General features: G+C 31.1%; 1 protein-coding gene across 1 annotated transcript in view; it reads right to left on the reverse strand.

The window, feature by feature from the left end:
• LOC131852459 (lethal(2) giant larvae protein homolog 1) overlaps positions 1–21,821 on the reverse strand; it is a 64,839-nt gene extending 43,018 nt beyond the window's left edge. Inside the window, exons 1-2 of the mRNA XM_059203122.1 lie at positions 21,759–21,821; positions 21,597–21,689 (exon numbers count right to left, since the gene is read on the reverse strand). Of these exons, the coding sequence (XP_059059105.1) occupies positions 21,597–21,689; positions 21,759–21,761 (96 nt within the window). The 5' untranslated portion in view covers positions 21,762–21,821. The remainder of the gene's footprint in view (positions 1–21,596; positions 21,690–21,758) is intronic.
• Between the last annotated feature and the right edge of the window lie 698 nt (positions 21,822–22,519).

Genomic DNA, 22,519 nt, shown 5'->3' on the forward strand with positions numbered 1-22,519 from the left:
CTATGTTATCTACTTATATGTACCTACCATATTGTGAATCCTATGTTATTAACTTAAAAGAATAAAGACAATATTTAAAAGACAAACAATAATATATATCAATACTATAATAATATTATAGGCCTCTCCCAAGGAACGATCTTTAGCCCGTTATTACACGCAAATCTACGAATGTCGTCGCTTCACCTAACCACGGGGCTTTCTACGCTACGGTTATCAATTCACGATCTCCACTCTAGAACACTTCTAATCCAGCGACCATCGGTTCTGCAACAGATGTATCTGTCTGTTTGTAACCTTTTTCGAAACTAATCCGCTTCCGGATCTTAATAAAATTTGAGGACACTGCCTCACGAGGACGAAGAACTTTTATCTCAAAGAAGAAGTCGAAGTTGAAACACAGTATCTGATACTTAGGTGCCATTATAGCAAATGAATTATTATGCAATGCGATTTTGCTCGAACTGAACATGATACCAACCTGCTATTGATGAGTAAAATGCGAATTGTGGCTTCAATTGAGTTAGAAATCGTGGGAAATGCAACGATTCGACAGAACAATGTCGGTCGGCCGATGAAATAGTGCTGCGTTCGAGAAAATCTAATACCCTGCCTACATTCTCAGTAGATAGAAAGTACAAGTAGTATGTATTAGTAGCTCAGTTAAGTTTAATACTCTTTTATTAACTTCCTCAAACATTTTATATATAAGATTTCAGATTTTTTGTTAAAAGTAGCAAAAAGAATGCACTATTTTTTAAATTATTGGACTAATAGAATATTGCCAATGCGTGAGATGGGCTATTTTAATTTAAAAATAATAGAGAATAAGATGTCTGTTATTTTTAAATTAAAATAGACCATATAACTATAACAACTAAATCTTTGTAATGAATATATCAACAATCAGTGTAAATAAACTTTTATTTACACTGATTGTTGATATAATGAATGAATGAATATATGTCTACTGAATGAACATTAGACATATATTCATTCATTCTATGAAAACTAAAACTTGGATAAATAAATTTCTCGCCTATTTATATACATGCGGACTATTCAAACTAAAAAAAAACTTTGAAACTACTGTGTACAATGAAGAAATTAAAAAAAAAGAACTGATATGGGGTCTCGTTGAGAGTATCAGAACAATTTTTTAACGCAAAAACTACTCAAGTAATCACATGCAGTTTTCAGTTTTCACATGCTGATATCTTGAAACAGGTTCATTTTTATTGCCACAAACTATCTTAATCACGTAAAATTTCTACAAATATATACAAATGATATAGTTCCAGATAGAAACACAGTGCAAACAGATTTTCGATGTTTGGACTGTGTTTGTATACATAAGAACAGGGTAGAAGGTCTCCACCCCACGCGATAAGATTACATCATCTGTAAATTTAGATAGTGACCGCATAAGCTTTATTAACACGGCCGTGTGATATATTCCAGAGTGGAATAACAATTCCCTCACAAAGTATATAGGGTGCTACCAAATTTACCAGGCCTTAGTATTTAAGATTTCATCACGATTATGATGAAATCTTGTATCCCTAATGTCATTAATTATTTTCATATAAAAAGAAATCATAAATATATAGACATTTTTAATATGGGAAATAATCCTATTATATTTATTTTAGTAATTTATGAAAAATTACTTATATACTAAACATATAACATGTATACAGACAGATATAAAATTCTCCAAAATATTTAAATCTACCAATAAATATATATATGATTAATTAACAATTAGAACTGTTTATAGTGTTAATATAAACTAGTTCAGTCCCGTGTTTGAATTTATTAAATAAACTTTGTATTTAATATATAGTTTATTTAATAAATAAAAGTAAAGCTTTATTCTATACCTTGTTTTAGTCAGTGATGTGTGACGTATTCAATAAGTTTGCAGTACGTCGAACTTACTTGTAAGGCTTCTAAGTCTAGGGTGATTTCTGATATCCCATTGTATTCTTATGGTTTCCCATACAGCTTACTCAGAATATATTACATTGCAATTCAATGCAGTAACAATATTAAACGATATCGATTTCAATTATTGCAGTTGTTAGAGAACAGGCATGAAAAGAAGATTAAAAAAATGGTCTGTGAGAAAGATATTGTGGCAGAATTAACATGACTGAGAAGAGAGACGAATGGAAGAGAAAAAAAATATTGCGCCAACCCTGATATAGGATAAGGAAAACTAGATGTCAGAGAACATTTTATAGAACTCAGAAATGTCTCGGAAAAACTTGACAGAGAAGATAATTAGAACTTATTTCTGTTAGCCAATTAAGCAACAGCAGCAGTGGTATCGCTTTAAATAGCAGATGTACATTTTCTGCGGTTACTGTCATTTCTAAATGCAGCGTGATTTAAATCTGTTATCGTAGTCTTGATTGCGGTGGGAACTGGCATACTGGTTTTGCTGTACGATGCGAAGTTATCATGGCATCAGTCGTCAAAAAGTTTCAAGTTTAATGACCTTTTGTGGTGTAGTGGAAGGCACGTCCCTTCGCGGAAATAAGGCGTCGCGTTCATTTCTTGGTTGGTCAATTGAGGAAACAGTCTTTTCTAACTTGGTTTAGGCTTGAATGCAGTAGGTTATTATGTTTTAAGTATGAGAAAATAATTAATTTCTCATAAATCATTATAGTGTAGTTAGATAGTAATAATAATAAGAGTAAACATTTTTTTATGATCTAAATCTAAAAAGAATTGCTGACAATAAAGTGTAGTCTTAGAATCAGAATCTTATACTATGAGGTATCGATACGACGCACTTTTTATTTATATACCTTTGCATACATTATACCATAAATAAATAACACCCATACTATTAAAAAAAAATCATACGACTACAAATATCTATATGGTGATATACAAATACATAATAACCGAGCACGTCGATATTCATTAAAATTTATTCTAATACAAAGTTGATTATAACTACATAATATACAAAAAAATACTTTTCTATAACCAAATTCATAGATACGTAATTACTCTCTCTATAAAATGGTCGAGTTGTAATCTACTCTGACAAATCGTTCCGTGGGTACGCATTAATTTTCCTCCACCGCAAAAACAGGGCGACTATCGGTTAAATACTTTTTAAAATTCTAGACAGGCTTGCTCGTATTAAAATAGCTTTGTGTTACATTTATGTAGTTATGATTATGACTGAATATAGTTCGTGTTGCGTAAACATACAGGAAAGTACTAAGTATATTGTTTGGTACCTATAATCAGTCACTCCTGATTGCTTTTTGGAAAATAAAAAAAGTGTTTATTCAATAAACTTAATAGATGCACATTTAAATTATAATTATAACCATGATTCGGAACAAGAACCTTGCGCATTGCACTTTTAAATAAACGATGTTCAGCATTTCATTATTTAGCATTTAGTTTTATTTTTATTCCTGTATAAATACTATAATAGAAATGTAATTAATACAGCTGGGAATGGCAGTGAATGTCTTTTTATAGATAAAATAAATAAAATATATGGACTATAAGACTAAACTAAGAGGTCCTAAGGTAGGGTAGGAGTTTATAACTCTTCCTACATACTATGTCACAATTTTTGATTACGTCACATGAAGGGTAAAGTGTGACGAATTTATGGATAATCCAAGGTACTTCATTAGTTACATGTCTATATATTCTTGTATTAATAATCTAATTGTGTATACCAAAATATATCAAAGTTTACATATCCTAAGAGTAACCTAAATTCTGTGAGTTTAGAATAACCCACGAAGACTAGGTAACTATTTCAGACTCTTTAAAAAAATTGGTCAGGTTATGTTTAGTAAAAAAACAATTTATATTGTACGTGCCTTTCATAAAATTGGCCCCGCTGTCTCTTGCTTATATCATTAAGCACAAAAGTACGCATCAGACTTTAATACAGTTTTCGTCAATAGATAGAATTATTCAAGAGGAAGATTCATATGTATAATATATATGCGTGTTATAGTATTGAACAAGGTGAAAAATTCAAATATTTGTATTCCATTCGTGGGACGTGGGACGAATTGCTAGAATATATTGAAGTATTATTAATTTATTACTTATTGCGTGTTTAGAGTAGTTGTAACAAATTTTTCGACATTTTGCAAACTATACATGACAATCAATCAATAAATGATTGTAATGGTATAGTACGTGACTAAACATTCAAGTATAAGACAGTAGACGTAACAATATGAACTATTTATCAAGGTAAATAGTGTAAAGTATAATATGACACGTCTGAGATACAAATGAGAGAAATATTTCTAAATGGCTCGCGGAACCGCGCGACGTTGCCTGTAAAATATCGTGTAAAAAATATCTTGCATTAATATAGAATATGATCTTTATGTGTAGTATCTGTCCAGTCGTATGACAATTGACATACAGTGGTCAAAATTGAAAAAATTTAAATTTTAAGTTTGAATATTATTTAGTTTCCGTTATCAAAAACTACAATAAAAAGTGTGTACATTTGTATATATGTGTGTCTGTTGTACTTGTAACGCATAGCAGTGTAGATTTTTTATTAATTTAATGTACTTACAATGTATTATAATGAAAAAATTGTTTTCTGTATTCCGTCTCGAAATAAATATTAATTGTTATTAATTTCATATTCCTACCTCCACGTCATTTTCGTAAAATACTTTGAAATATTAATATTATAATAAACAGAGTAAGGACTGACTGTACTCGACTAAAACTGTTCATGACAGACGTTTTTGGTACGCGACTTCACTAATATAAAGACAGTTATTTGTGTACAATTAAATGAGATAATTATAATTTTAGCACTGTCAGCCATGTCAGCAGATTTATTACTGACGTCAGAGTCCAAAGTTACATTATTGACTATTATTAAAGCAATTGCCATTGTAACGAACACTTAGTATATGGGAGTACTCTTTGTAGAGTCTGCTTGGGTACTTTTGTTTTTGCTTCTATCTGTATTTCAGACACCAATATGCAGATGATCCAATACATAGTGTAATAACCCTTAACCACCACCACCACGGTGAAATCGAGTTCAACAAACCGACTGGCGTCTAGACCTACAATCTATAGACAGGTATAACAGGTAATCTGTCGGCCTGACCTGAGTTTGGTATAGACTATAAATAGAACCCAGAAGTAGTCATAGAGATTCGCACAATCACTGTATTAATAACCTAATTTCTCAATAACTATAATAACAAGAACCCAAGATAACTAACAAATCGTCATCTTCTTTTAATTTAAGTAGAGGTTGCATTATGGGTACCCAACAACTGATAGAAACAATTAAATTCATATATAATATAGAAAACATAGTCAAAAACAAACAATCAAATAAAAATACTCATGAATACAAATGTTTGTGTGTATATTTTGAATAGTGCAAGAATCAAAGCCGCGACAATTGTACATAAAGCGCTGTTCTAAACAATTTAGAACTTCATAATTATTTCCCCACGCTTCCGTCCTGCCTGTCACATAATGTCACATCTGCTAGAGACACAGTAGTGTGACGTTACTTATTTTACTATTTCACATCTACAAATAATTACATTGCATTTTGAAATATGACGTCACGAAAACTTCTACATTTCCTTGTTACCTGATGTCGCACTTCATCGACCCCTCTCTTTTCCCTTAAAGTATGACGCAATGTATGGTTGACCTCTTTTTAATATATTATAAACATCTACGGGAGTGTCACACAAATAGTGAATACAAAAACCATGTTTAGTGTTTTTTTTAACTTATTTCCACTTACGTGCCGCCTACTCTAATTTTAGTTTTAATCTCTTTTCTAGTATCTGGAAGTATCTGGAAGAGATTGCATTAGCGATAAGACCGCCTTTTTAGCTGCTCTACTTTAACATTTCGCAATAAACATTACGAAATTTGACCATAATTAATTTAAATTATAAGCTATTAAGTTTTTATTCTCAAATACTACTTCTACTATTAGACTTTCCTCTACTTAGACTATTTTTTGTGCATAATTTTAAAATAATATTAGTGTCCTGCATTCTTTCTCTATGCAAATTATAAGTGAGCGAAATTCCATACTACTCCGTCCGCGCAATATTTGTGATAAATAAATAAAATTATAACTAGTGCAAAAGTCAAAATTTTCGTAATAATAAGTGAATTGTCTAGAGGTAGGAGGAAGTTGTGGGAGGCGTTCATTCTAATGGAGGTTAAGATGTATGCCCTCACTAACGAGAACCGCGCCATGTTTGACGCAAGTGAGCCAGTCAAATTGTCTTGGGCAATGTGAACATCACGGGATTCTATGATTGAAATGTGGGCAACATAAATGAGGGCGTAGGGATTTCAGCACTATTTGATTGTGGAGCAATGGGAAATTTCCTTACTGTATTATATAGTTTTTTTTATGACCGGAATATTGGGTATTTTGAGGTAGGACAAGATCATATTCACTTATGAATATAAAATATTTGTATTATGCGGGAATCGAACTCGCATTCTTCGTAATGAGAGACAGTGTGCTAAGCCGTTAGATCATCAATAAATGATAATGAACATGCAACTCTCGAAAGAAAATCAATTGCCGTCTTGGAAGCTCCAGTGAAATAAATCACAATTAATGTATATGGATATGATTATATTTACGATACAGATTATACAAACAAACAAAGGATTATAAGAATAATACAAAGTACGTGAAGTGATTTCACAACTATGATAATGCAAAGCACAGTAAATACAGAAATTAGGTGTGATTTAAAACTTTCAAAAGCTGGGTCAAGTGAAATTTGACATTCGGTCAATACGATTTGTCTAGATTACAAGTCTAAATGTGTTTTGTACAGAATCCAATAAAAAAGACATTACTATTGTTGGAAACTGTTTTATAAACCTTTTTTATTGCCTATATTTTTTATAAACACTATATTGTTTTCACATGTGACATAAGTAAGTCATTACAGTATTTTACGACTATACCGGTGCCGTTTTCTTTTGCTCGTCGTCTTGATCTCCATCCTTCACAACTATTTTTTACAGTTCGAAACACATTCATTAGGTGGGTTTTATAAATAATATAACGTAACATTCTTAATGTGAACATGAATATAAACAGAAACAAGATTTCCTAGCCGCAGGGCATTTCAGTCCATACCAGTACCATTTGAAGCCGCAAAGCATGCGGCCCGTCTTTTTATATTGTCAAATTAAAATTCCCTAAGCTTCGTGTATGCTTCGAAGTCTGGTCAATTTCAAAGAGCTCTGCAGTTAGCTATAAAATCAACAGAAAGTATATATACAATAGCTATCAAAATAGCATTCGAAACATCTATTTAAATTCAAAGATATATACTACAGCTGTTGAGAGACTATTTATTCATTATGCTTCAACGCCTACAATCGTTTTTGATACTATACCGGTTAACACTCGTGTTATCATTTTTGATTGTTTCTGTTGAAAGAAATCGATTAGATAAGATGTTCTTACTATCATTGAAAAAAAAAAACCTTGATAGATATGACAATACGGAGATTCCAATGCCCTTACAGCATTCAATATTGAAAAGTAAGATTTTTAAAGGTATTCGATGACGTAACATTCGTGGTGCTATTTATGTTTCTCCCTAGGCGTCATTTGCCACTGACCTAACTAAAACTAAAACTACTAACTTAAAAAAACATATTTTTGAGCACGAAATGTTTATAATGAGAATCATTTGGTGTTAGTTGATTCAATATTATTTGAACTGTAAATAATCTTCATACATTTACTCATGAGTATTTTTTTAATTTGTAAATAGAATGGCAAACACGCTGACGATTCACTTGATGTTATGCGATAACCGTCACCTATATACATATATGAACAGTACTATGGACATCACATTATCATTCCAGATGATTGTTTAAGATGCCATGCTTTTCATCCTGTAACTTCAATAATTTAAAGACTGGTTGATTAAATGGACCTAAAATTGATTATTATAATTCGCATTCAACGAAACAAAATTCATGAAATTAGCTAAACTTAGACCCCGCCCATTTGCTAAGGTAGAAAGGCGTGCCTAATAGGGATAGTTCTGTTACTAACCTGACATGGCCTTGGGGCTCGTATAGCAACACCTATGTTAATACAACGACCTCTTTTATTATGAACGATAAGGTATATCTTAATTCAACATTTTCAAGTACTAGAGTCCATGAACAAATTAAATTAATAGAAAAATTTATATTGCCAAGATTTTTTATGTAACTAGAATAAAAAACCGACCATATAGGCTTGCCTGGTGGAAAGTAATAACCATTGTTTACGCGTCCAGCACTGATATTAGGTCCAGAAATTTCATTTACTCATACCCTTTATCACTCTGGACTGATTTTCAAATAGTGAAAGATTTTCGCATATCAGTGGGTTTAGTTTAAGTACATGAGTTTAGTTTCCTTAGAACAAAATCAGCTCTTTGTTTTTATATTACATTTATTATCGATCTGTCATGATTTGTTTTATCATGTTTTTAACCATATCTATGATATTTAACAACCTAGTGTCCCAGGAAATTCATCATAAAATGATATTATGAATTTCCTTTGTATTCCTTTTGATATCAATGCAATTTTAAGCAGAACTACGCAGTTACAGATGATAAGTATGGTAGTTGTATTGTCATCATAAGAGCTAGCGCAGACGAGACATTTTACATAAGTACGATACGTACGATACGTATGTACGGTACGATACGATATTTGTAATGTTACACACATTACAAATAGTCTTCAAAATTTATAACACATTTTTTATTGACGTCATTGGGTATACTGGCATGTTGGATTCGAGTATACTCAGAAATGTGGGCATTTTACTCTGTCTTCTGACTATCCCGAATACCTTAGAATTGATGAATTGAATTCTGAAGCAAAAGAGACCCATTGAGTAATTTAATTTGTATACTTAGCCAACAAATAATTACTACTAAATATATTTATAATTATGGAGTATAACTTCATATTATTTTTTATATAATTAATTACTGTAGTAATTAATTTAAGAAAAACCAATACGTAAGAATACATATGGCGCTAGACAACCAAACGGTGAATTAATCTTCTCCACGGATAAGAATATTTTCTCCATAAATCATTAAGGCAAGAATTAAAGAGTTCTCGAAAGAGAAATCCATAAAGAGAATACAACACACACGGGTCTGTGTGAAAACATGTATTAGCATTCTGTGTATTTGCCTACCCCTAAAGGAACCCCTATGTTCGTTTGCCACCATCGTAGTATAAAAAACATAGCGTAAAAAAACATTAAAGATGGCTGCTAGTCTATAATTGTAACAATCTCAAGTCTTCAATTTAGGTATCAATAGGAACACGCACAATGCTGTGAAACCTGTTCGTCTCGTTGTTACATCATACACTTTTTATATTCAACTACATACATTCATTAAGGCTCCATGTCCCCGACCCTTCATACAAAACATGCTACTATGATAATTTTCTAAAATAACATTCGATTAAAATTTGTCCATAGGAGAACAACTAATATCAACTTTTCACACTAATCAGATTTTATTTAAACAAGTTTATTTTAGAATTACACGTAACTGAATAACTTGAATTGGACCAAAACAAAAACCTATATTTAGCTCATTTGTATGAAAAATCCAAGAGGTATAAATATTCGAGAAAAACGCGCAAGACATTGAAATTTTAATTAATTTTCAGAATAAGGATAAAAATTCCTTTATATTTACTGTAATAATAGAGTAAGCCGAGTGGAGCGTAACGTAAATATTTACTGAAAAAAAAAAATGGTTAGAAAAGTACTGCTGTGGCGCTTGGGTGAATGGCAACGCAATGTCTCTGAATAGAGATATGATTGATGAATATTGAATAATACCTACATCGTAATTTAATTGCGTGGACGCATGTCTCTTAACTAGATGAGCCCGCGACTTCGTACCCGTGTAACTTTTTTGTTTGTAAACCGATCGGAATAAAATAATCACAAATTTTTACTGAAACTTATAACAAGTACATTACAGAAAATAGTTTAAGCCGTTTCTGAGATTCACATATAAACAGATAAAAATTCAAACAATAATTGCTTAAGATTCTCAATTTCCCTCAATAATAGATATTTTCATGTATTTTCCATGCTGTATAGACCAGTGATGTTAGGGAGCTCCGTAACCGTAACCGAAACTATCGGATATCCAATATGAAAAAATATCCGTAACCGTAACATAACCCGAAATAAACATGTCGGATAATATCGGATAGGGGTGGAGCCTAATTAAGACACGTTATGTAACCATTTTATTAGCTATTTGTATTTATGTATTACTTTTGAAATTCCTTAAAAATATTATATCCGTAACCGAAATTATCCGAAACTAACGGATAATCCAAAATAATTTCATATCCCCATCCGTATCCGGTATAATAATCATTCCAATATCCTAAACGTATCCGTATCCGAAATTTCATATTCATAACATCCCTGATATAGACCAGTATACTCACGACTTAGTGCGCGTGTACTTTCGTAGATGTCATTTATAGATAATAATCAAACGACTACAATGAATAAAGCATCTATACAATGCACTAATACTATTACTCGAAATATACACAAAAAATGTACATTAGTGGTCGGCAAATGTCGAAATTGACTATAATTAATTTAAATTATAAGTTCGAACATTATTAAGGTTCTATTGTCACAGACTATACTTCTATACGTACGTGTATTAAATACATGGTAATGTGTGTAATAGTTCTGTTATTAATGAGCATTCTGCGCTCTTTTCTATATCATATATATATAACTCAAACGTGACTGACATAGTGATCTATCAACGCACAGCCCAAACCACTGGACGGATCGGGCTGAAATTTGGCATGCAGGTAGATGTTATGACGTAGGCATCCGCTAAGAAAGGTTTTTGATTAATTCCACCCCTAAGGCGATAAATTAACGCGAGCGAAGCCGCGGGCAAAAGCTAGTAAACTATAAATGTTCGAAATTTCATATTCCTCCGTCGGCGAAATTTTCGTAAAAAGGGGTACGAAGTTATTGCTTCACGTATTATGTAGATATCCTATATCTTTAGATTGTTGTTGATGTTAACCCTTATTTAATAGCATATTCTATGTAAAATTTAACCTAATTCCACCAGCCATGTTATACGAAACATGCAGAAACAGGAAAGCAGTTTTTGCATGTCAAGAATTTTACAGTTTTATTATATATAAAGATAAAGAGACAGATAAGCGGCATGATATCCGCGAGGGCCCGTTTACTATCAATTGATAAGTAATAGCATTGGAGACATCACACAGCGCCATCTAGTTCTAAACTGAGCGGAGCTTTTTTAGATACTTGTACTATGGGTGCTGAATAACTGTAAATAAATCTTAAATAATTATTACCATTAAATTTTATGTTTGTAATAAATGAAAAAAAATACAAAATTATTTTCTACGTAATATACATCAATATATAAGTAACAGACTAAGCGAGCCAAGTTCTCAAATAATAGTTTTTTATTAAGATTTCAGGGGATTACAGTTGAACATTATCACTCTTATCACACATGATAAGTAAACAAAAGATATATGACACACAAACCATTATCACTTTTGAAAACCAGTCAAATCTCGAATGTGGATAAGAATTTATATTATTGTTATTGCAATGTACAAAATCTAACAATTATTTAACTGGTATCACGTTCATTAGTCTTACAGTTTAGAGGCAAGTGGATTATGAGTTTAATCTCAGTTTATATAGCAGATCTCATACTAATCTACGTGAAGATATTACAGATTCCACGGATATTCTTGAAAAGATTTACTGCAAATTAGACCTAACGCTACTCGTAATAATGTTGTATTTTAAAGACACCTTACAAATTTTGTAACTTACTAATAGCTGTTGTGAAATATTACAGGATTACAGGATATAATGGTATATAATCTTACTTCTGGAATGGTAAGGCATGAGAGATTCGACGGTCGTAACATGGTAGGCGCTGTTCATATGTAAGCGACGGTAACCATTTACCATTTCATATATTTATATTCAAAAAACACATTTAATTTACAAAAAAAAAATAAAGCTTGTACATTGTGCTTTTGAAATGTTGTATATTCTATCACTATTCAGGAATTACTATCATCTACGTGTTTATTCATATCATATCATATATATTTAGTCGTAATTTTTTGGCAAGCCTAAAGGTAAGGATAGCATGAAATATGGAATTTATTGACTTTTCCGGACAAGCAAAGTAGAAAAAAACCTTTCATATAGTCTGCACACAATTATTTTTTTATTATGATTAGATTTCCATTTCATTATGAAAGTGACTTAGCAATTTTTTTTTATTCTGACTCAAATGTACCTCAATACTATGTAGGTATCAGAACATACAGTTCTTTCGTATTTAGCGTCTGTTATTTTGAAGTCCTAACATTATTACTCGGGAACAATGCCCCAACTTGTTCATTACGCTTGTCTGAACACAAGAACAGTACGCCTTCTAGTGCAGTAACTGATAATGAAGTTAGCATTGTGTAACAGTTGCAGTGGGAAAATGGAAATCTCGAGTTGTCGGCGAAACGTTCAATTTGTCAAATAACTATATATTAAACATTATAAATTAAATATATAGGTGTAGTGTAATTAATAAGCAAAATGAGTTTATGAATTTAATAACGGTTTAGACATAAAATATGAACATAATAATTGTGATGTTTTTATGTTTTCTTTTTACTTTTTTCTGTATTATAATATTAATTCTATTTAGCATCTATATTACGCAATAATAAAATAAGATTGGTCAATCCACACAGCGCTATCTAGTCCCAAACTAAGCAGACCTTGTATTATGAGTATTAGACTACTAACTTATATATACATATATACTTAGATACATTGTTTGAAAATACATACATAATATGCATAAAAAACACTGAGACCGATACAAACAACTCATTAATACAAATATTTGCACCGTGCGAGGAATCGAAGCAGAGACCATAGGAAGTAAAGCAGTGTGCTAAACCGCTAGATCAAAGAGGTAATAATGAAATCATTTTAAATATATATAGATACATTACAGATGATTTCCATATATATCTGTCGCTTTAACCGTCGCATCGCTTATATACATGGACAACACTATGATTTCACGACTGTATTTTGATATTACGTGTTTAATGAAAGAACTAATTTATACTGTTATCATTTATTGGGTTTAGTCTTATGTTTCAAAAGAACAGTACTGTTTTGGACTGAATCCGATATTAAACTCCAAAATAAACTTGCACTTCATGGCTTGATGGTCGATGTTATTGTCGACGGTCCTATCAGTACGGCCAATTGTTTATCATTAGATTAAAATACCGAAGCAATTATTATAGCTATAAGTTAAATGGTGTTAATCTACAATGCTATACTATCACTTAGTAACGAAATACTATTAAACGAATAAAACCTTTTTCTTGGTCCTTCGAGCCAGGACATATATAACAAACAAATAAATGTAAACCATTACGATGTACATAATACAAGTATTGTTATCAATTTACTTTATAGGATAACAGTGGTAGATAGATAAATATAGATAATAACAGAACGAGACAAGGTGTGGTTAATTGTTCTTTATAATACGAGATAGCGAAATAACATCGATATAATGAGGAATGTAATAACTTAGAAGCATTGTCCTTTTATTAAAATATTTAAACGAAATTGGATCTATAGTTAACGAAATAAAGCTGAAAATTAATGTTTTGTTCTGAACAATCTACCTCACTGCCTACGACCTTTTTGTATTGCTGCGGGATTATACATGATGACACAAAGTATAATATTAATATTATGTATAGTACATCTATGTATGATACATAGATACATATGTAAGTGTAACTGTGTGTAATATGTAAGAATCAAATAAACATCTTATCTAACTATCCTAGATTAATTAACTCTGAAAAGAAATTAATTGAGTTATTCTAGAGTAACTCAATGAATATCTAAATTTTTAGGTTTGCATATAATTGGTCTAAATAAAAAACTAAACAGTTTCAGTTACTAGAGCAATAATTTAATAAACAATCATAATGATGTGAAATGATAAAAACTCAAAATTAGTTAACTATAGGATAGAGATAGAAAACAAATACCCACAACATACGGAAGCCCTTGTGGGCTGAATTAACAAAATTAGTAAATATGAGACACGACTTAACACGAAAAAATAATCATAATCACTTTAGTATTAATAAGCTCTCGGTTCTGTAGCGCATTAGAGATGTTTGCAGCAGCGCATAGTTTTTAAGCCATAAAGCAAATAAAAAGAGCTGCATCACTGATGTTTAGAAGTCAGGGGAGCGCACACAGCCTCCTAACAACTATTCCAAATATGTCAGATTGTCAGCTCCAGAAGCACTGGATATCGTTGTACTGCTGCGGACCCAGTGCTTCTGGATGTTGACACTGATATATGAACTAAAAGCATATCTCTATATTTTATAATTTACTAACGTAGTTTATAAGTTGTTTACGAAAACAATATGAATGTAATCCGAATTAAATAAAATTAATAATACGTATGCGTATGCTACGCAAACGAAATTATTAATACTATACATATTAAGAAAAAAACAATATAATTGACGAGTTATTTGTTTTTGAAGTCGGTTGAAAAACTACTGTTGCCGTGAGTCTGTGACTAATACAGTATTCAAGTGCAGGTCGTTGAAGGCGTATAATCACAATGGTATCGATTGAATGTTATCGATATCTTATCGAATATTGATAAAGACACGACCGCTTGGTTGTCACTGTGCATTTAAAATATATAAATAGATACAAAGCGAATATCTTCACTTTTGGATATGTTAGAAGTTTCCGGTCATATCTGTCTTTAAATATAACGGTCCACCAGATAGTAGGCGACGGTTACGCCTATATACATGAACAGCACTACGGACATCGTGCTATCATGTGACACTCGAGATACCACTGGTGTGTTGCCATTCGAGATGACTAAGATATGCCTCTTATCCTGGAATTTCAGGCTAATCTGCACCCAACCCAAACACAGCTTACAGAACAAGCTGTTTTACGGCTGAAATAGATGAGACTGAGATACTCACTGACTTTTTACCTTAGAGGAACTGTCCTCTAAGGTAAAAAGTCAGTGGGTAAGTGAGGGTCCAAGTGAAAGAAAAAAAATGTTAGTTTGGTGTATTTACAGTATTTATATTCATATGGATGTAGTAAAAAACAGTTATTTCAATAGTACAAACAGACACTCCAATTTTATTTATATGTATAGATAGTTAGCTACCTATAGAAATTAAAATAGGTGGCTAACTATAGAAATAGTAACTACGCATACGTAGGTCGATTAAATTAAAATACATAGGACATTAATGCTATTTACGTCTGGAATTCTAAGGCGCGGAAAACATAAATATAAGATATTTTTAAAGAATGCGTGTCGGAATATATTAATACGATTAAAGAATATATTTACGGATGTAGTTAGTGTATAATTATATATGTCTAGATTCCATTTGAGAAGTATTTTTTTAATGTATGACAATAGAATAGTGCACTCACCTACGCAAATAAAAATGATAATAGTGAAAATAAAACATACAATAATAATAATATCAGGACATATCAGACAGCGCCATCTAGACCCAAGTTAAGCTAGCTAAAGCTTGTATTATGGGTACTAGATAACTGATACAAAGATATTTTTTTTTCATAAATACATACATATTATATATAGAAAACAGCCAGACCGATACAAACAATCATACTCATTAATACAAATGTTTGCATCGTGCGATGAATCGAACCCGCGACCATCGGAAGTAAGTGTTTAAACCGCTAGACCACCGTGGTCGTCAATGGCTAAAAGGATAATATTACCAGTCATTCTGGTGGGGCAACAGTAAACAGAGAATGATGAGAATATGGTCAAGTCAATTAACTTATTGTGATGAAATAATCAGGAATTAACCACGATCGTTTCCAAGGGGAACCGCGAGGAGCTTGATCTGACTCTCCAGTCTCTATTACTTACAATTTTTATTACTTTTATATCTTGTGTGGGGAAGTGTATAAAAAGTAGGAAAAACTAGTGAGATAACAGCAATCCCTGCAAAAGCCTTGAGCTTGAGGCAAGACATTTAACAGCAATCCTTGTACTTACAAGGATTGCTGTTAAATGTCTTGCCTACAATCATTGATGTAATGTGTACAAATAAATAAAATATATATATATATAGGGAAATATGTATACGACATACATACATACGGCTCGACATGCATACAAATAATTTTAACATTTTTTGAGTAAACAAATATTTAAGACATCTTAAAAAATCTTTTATACAAAGTATGATAGGTATTTTTATCTGTAAGAGATTGCTTTAAGTGATAAGGCCGCCTTTTGTTCAGCATGTAAAGGTCTTTTTTAAGTCTTTATATGTGCACAATAAAGAGTTATATTATTATTTAGAAAACAAATATATACTGATATTGGAAGTTGTACAAATAAAACGATGATAACCAGATACAGACTCCGGAATGAACCTAGAGGTAATATTTTTAAATGCTTTTTATTTGTAATACACATAAGAAACACCCAGACCGATAGAAACAATAATACTCATGAATACAAGTGTTTGTAACATGCGAGTTATCGAACTCGAGAACATCGGAAGTAAGGCTATATTCTAAACCGCCGTATCACCAAAGCTCTCAAAAATTTATACTTATATAACTACCAATAATAATATGTTAGGTACTACATCGTAACTACGAGTACTAAATTGTCTATTACAAGTCAAGTTTAAAGGTTCATTAACCTTAATGTAAAACCAGTTATAATATATTAGAAGTAATCAACTACATATCTACTTATTGGGCATGTCGATCCAAATAAATTGTCCTTGAAGCAATCTATTTTGTGTGCTGCCATCATAAACTCTATTGGAGCAAATGAACAATTGCTATGAATATCATATTGATAAAGTATATGTACAATGAATTGAGTAATTGTGTGAGTAACAATGAGATACTGTGGTACTTAAATACAAGGAAGAACAGCTACTCTCGCGAAACGCATGCCATATCATTTTCGACAGTCGAATGTAGCGTAACGTACAAAGAAAAAACATTGTATACCGACAAATTTAGCACGAATTGATTCTAAGTAATCTGCGCAATAAAGAATATAATATACTACCTAGCCGCCCCGACTTCGCACGTGTGTATATGTAATATAAATATAAACCTTTCTCTTGAATCACTCTATCTATTGCTGCATTAAAATCCCTTGCGCAATTTAAAAGATCTAAGCGAACAGAGAAATGCAAATAGCGTCCTAATCACCACAGGTATAGTGGATTGTCCACTTCAAAAGTAGTAGACATCAGTACAGAGTTACAGATCCAGTGAATCTGGAGGTGGGCACAGATGTATGAACTAAGCTATTTTATGTTCATATTTTACTAACATACAAGTCATTTATTAACATGATAGACGAGGAAAAATATTATGACACTTGATACGGCATGATGAATTTATGAAAATTATTCTTGAGGGAAAAATAGAAGAAAAGAGGGGGAGTTGATGTAGCTACATCAAGCAAATTAAAGACGAAACTGGAGTCGTGTCGTATCAACATTTAAAGAGCACGATGGAAGACGGTGGAAAGTGGCAAGAGCTCCACTGACAAAAATGTGACCTTAATTATGAATGAATGAATGAACACACAAACAAATACATCGTATACTATATAAGCTTGTCATTTGAAATTCAGAATGGTATTTCAACGGTTTCATTTATTGGGATCTGTACTCTATTCGTTTAAAGGTAAGTCCCAAGCGGATGTAATAAAATGTAAACAAATATGATTAACACCAATTCTAAGATACCTATGTTATTTTAAAGACTACATTATATACATTAATACATACATTTAATGTCGTTCTATTTAATAAAACAGGGTTGTTTTCATTTAATGTTTCTATGAACAAAATTTGCGGATGAGGGGAATTCTTTAGAAATGGTATCCATTTCTAGTGTAGCCTATAAGTTGACCTCCATGCAATCTCTATAGAAACAATTTTGGTTAATTCCTTGATTTTCATTCTACCATTCTCTATTATTAAAGTAGACGCGTACACTACTCCATTGTCATCCACATTTTTTTTACCCAGTTTACCATCTAGTTCCATGCTAAGCAGTGCTTGTTTTATGGGTTCTAGATAACTGATATAAATACCTTTTTTGTAATTACATATATAATATGCATAGGAAACACCCAGACCAATACAAACAATCAGTCATGAATAGAAATGTTTATACTGTGCGAGGAATCAAACCCGCAAAAGTTGGAATTGAAGCGGTATCTAAATCGCTAGAACACCGAGGCCGTCTCCAAATAATATTAGTATATATAGACATCGAGAAGTATTCAAGCGAGTCACACAAAAACTACACGTGTAGGTACCTAATAAAATATAGATACTATGTTTCAAAGCGTAACGTAACAATTCCTATAGCCCTGGCCCATTTTGTTAGTCACTGAAATCGCGCTGTAAAAATTAAATGACGCCTATAATCTCAAGGCAAATAACATAGGGCGGCAACGATAAGATTACAGCAAACAAACATTTTGTAATTGAGGCTAACAGGTACTGAATGATTTGAGTTTACTACAAATTCATATCCGATTATTTTTCCGAAATTACGCATAGTCGACGTTACCATATATATTTTCTTCATTAAATCAATATAGATTATTTAATTCATTTGCAAATAAAAAAGCCGACTACTATCGTTAACAAATAATATTACGTTGGAGAACGAGAGATTTTTACTAATTCATTGCTGGTAATGTTACAAATCAGATTGACCTCAACGCAGTCCTCTCTGGAAACCATTATGGTTAATTCTTGGTGAATCGCCACGATAGGATAACAGGAGATGAAGCCTTCTTCATCATCATCTCATCATCGTATACTGGTGCCTAGCCAACCTAAACCGTTTACACAGACAGATGCACCATTCCATATGCATCCATACAAAAAACAATGCTAGAATGTATTTCTTTATATCCATTCATATTATATATTTAATCGGGACTATTCTAGTGACAATGAATTATAATGCAGTGATTTTGATTTAAAAATATATACTTCAATAATTTTAATGAAATATTTATGGAACCAATGTAACTATATGTACTTTAAAAAAATACATACATACGTTTATAAACAAGTCCTGTGCTAATAAACATAAAATAAGCAACCGCCTAAACTTTTTCGCCTTTTTTAAGTCGTCATCCAATCACAATCTAATAGTCTAATCTTAAAAAAAATGTGACAGAGTGTAAAGACAAACATTTCAATTAAACAAAGAATCAACAATATCTATGAATAAGATATCACTTAACAAAATATTACAATCTAGGTGTGAATCTTATCACTTTTGAAGACAGTTGAAAATATTAGGGAAAATATATTATTTATTAGTCATGTATATTGAATCCTCTATGTTATATAGAGCAATATTATTTTGAAAGGAGGCCGGCATTCATAGCTACACTCGAGTATGATTAATGTGGTATTTGATTCACAACAAGTTTTATTAGTAATTGTGCTCCACTCATAGTGAATTCAATTGGAATTCAATGAATTTGTAGAACAAATAGACTTGGATGCATCTAGTTGGTTCAATTTAAAGACTAGGGTGCTTCTATTATTACATAATAATAATATAAGTTTGATGTAATCTTAGGTTGTGTTTCATAGTTAAGTTGTACACAACAGTGAAAATACATTTGTTTAAATGTACAGGTATTGTGCAACCTGAACTAGTATAGAGTTAAACTGTATTTCTAACATATATTACTATTGTGTAATTTAGGATTAATAGAATATGTTATCACTATTAATAAAGTACTAACTACCATAATGTTTTCATTAATATGTATACTCATAATATAAGAAAAAGAGGAATGATTCGACTTTCTGTATTTTAGATTATAGTGAATAAACTGTAAAAATACTTGATCGATTTAATCTTTATATAGCATGTAATCAAACAGACATTACTACTTGTATACACATAGTATACATCCCTGTAATCATTATAACAAGACAATACTATTGTATACATTCAAATAAGAAAAATCAGTTACACCATTTAATTTATTTTTTTCTCAACAACAATAAATAAAAAGGCAAAGTGATTTTTCCTAATTGTATGCATAGAATAGTATTCTCTTATAAGTAATAAATAATAACAATATCAAATTTGAAACAGTATAATACTATTCTACTGCCAGGAAATATTGTAAATATACATTAATTGATTAATAGATTAAATTTGATAACAACTCAGCAACAAAATAATTTAAAACAAGATAGTACTTAAAAATAAATCAACATTTTCTTCACTAAAGAATGAACATAATGAAGAAGTAACATTAATGAACAATTTGTTAAACGGATAATAAAAGCCTAGCAGTAATTAATATTGTGTTTACTCCAAAGAAGTATAGTATATAGTATAGCAGATAGTTGAGAACAAAAATTAAAATTGACTAAAACTTTTCTTTTTTAAACCAACAGTTTTTTAGTATCATTTAAAATATTCCTCAATATTCATATTGATTAAGACTATTGTTATAATAATGTTAGTAATTTTTGGATTATTAAATTGAAAGTTTCATTTAGTATTAATTTATCAGCACATGCAATAATAACAAAGTCTAAAATTGTAGAAAAAAATATCTTTAGTTTAGTATCTAATCAATATAGTATTGTCAAGTTTAAGTTTAAGTTTATTTTCTTTTCCAATTCATCGAGTAGATTTTCTACAAAACTGCTTACAGTTGAGGATAAAAGAAAGCAGCTTACTAATTCTTAAATAATTTTAACAATATTATACATTTATTTCTAGGATTTATTATATATAGAACATATTTTATAGCAGTATATCTTAATATATATAAATGTTCAGACTATATTTAGGGTATATGTAATGTATTTTACTATAAATAAACATAAACTTCACATAGAATTAATATTTATCTCATACTTGAATAATAAATAAAAAGGTCAATTTTATTAAAATTTAACAAAAACTATATTTGTTTAGCAAACTATAGAAGAGTTTCTTTTATAAATATGATATATTCGCTTTATATTCATTTTAATATTATAATCTGACAAGTTCATATATTTTATTTTTCAAAAATGTACTACTCAAATAAAGTTACTGTGAATTTTGCTTTGCAACTGTCGATATATTTATGTTATCACATTCCTTTTTCTAACTTTATTATACGGAAAATTTCATTATAATTTTTTCATTATAAGTTGAAATATTTCAAATAGTAAAGTTACTAACTTGTAGTAGTAAGTAGTACCTACTAACTTGTGTTATTATACAGGAAGGATGTAAGTTTTGTCATCGGCAGCAAATATTCGCAAAATACAATTTTAATTGTCAATCAAATATGGTAATTACTTACCTTACGAAAAGCAAACAGCTCATTTTGAAGTTTCTGCCTCTCAGCAGAGGGCTGCTGGCCCTTGCCTCGTATAAATTTTAGCATTCTGCCGGCCTGCAACAAAACAACCACTTAGCTCACTTCACAAACACTATAAATTAATCAAGACAACAGATATCCCACCATTATTGCATATTAATAATACGAGAGAACACTTGCACATTGACCGGCACCGAGATGCCGACTGACTTAATAAGTCTCCAAGATATTAAACAACGCAGCCTCGCAGCACTATGTTTTGTCTTGCTACAAAAAATAATAAGACGTCGTACGTACCGAAAAACACACAATTTAGAACATTCCCTTTCAATTATCGTCACACCACGAGACAACGCCTGTCTGACAGAGCCGATATAACAAATTTCTACCGAAACACAGTAGTACAACAATAAATGCTCACATTTTATGCCATCGTACATACCTGAACACGACAGTTTGAGCAGTTTTAGTGATGAAATCCAATAAAAAAAAGATTATCTGATAGACAACTCACAAAAACGGCGTCAAATACACACAAACATGAAAAAAACCACTCCGAAATCACAAATCTAGACGCGAGTCAACCCACACCAGTACAATGACGTGACGTGACTAGTAGTGAGTGTTGCAATAGTATATTAAAGTTACCCTAATATTAAAACGACGATAGGGAAAGATACGGACGTTATTATTGTAAAGATAAACGAAAGATTAGATTTTTTTTATTTATAATAAATAAAAATAATTAACTGAGTTGTAAAATTCTTTCATCTATTAAGATAGGTTGTATTATATTTTAAAAAACTTACTGATTGTAATATATATTACCACATTGTTGATAGACAAACAATTTAAAAATATCTATAGGGTTACTAATAAAATTTAGTAACTAATTAGGTATATTC

The sequence above is a fragment of the Achroia grisella genome, unplaced genomic scaffold (genome assembly GCF_030625045.1).
Source record: "Achroia grisella isolate CSIRO2021 unplaced genomic scaffold, CSIRO_AGI_Agris_v1 utg853, whole genome shotgun sequence".
Lineage (NCBI taxonomy): Eukaryota > Metazoa > Arthropoda > Insecta > Lepidoptera > Pyralidae > Achroia > Achroia grisella.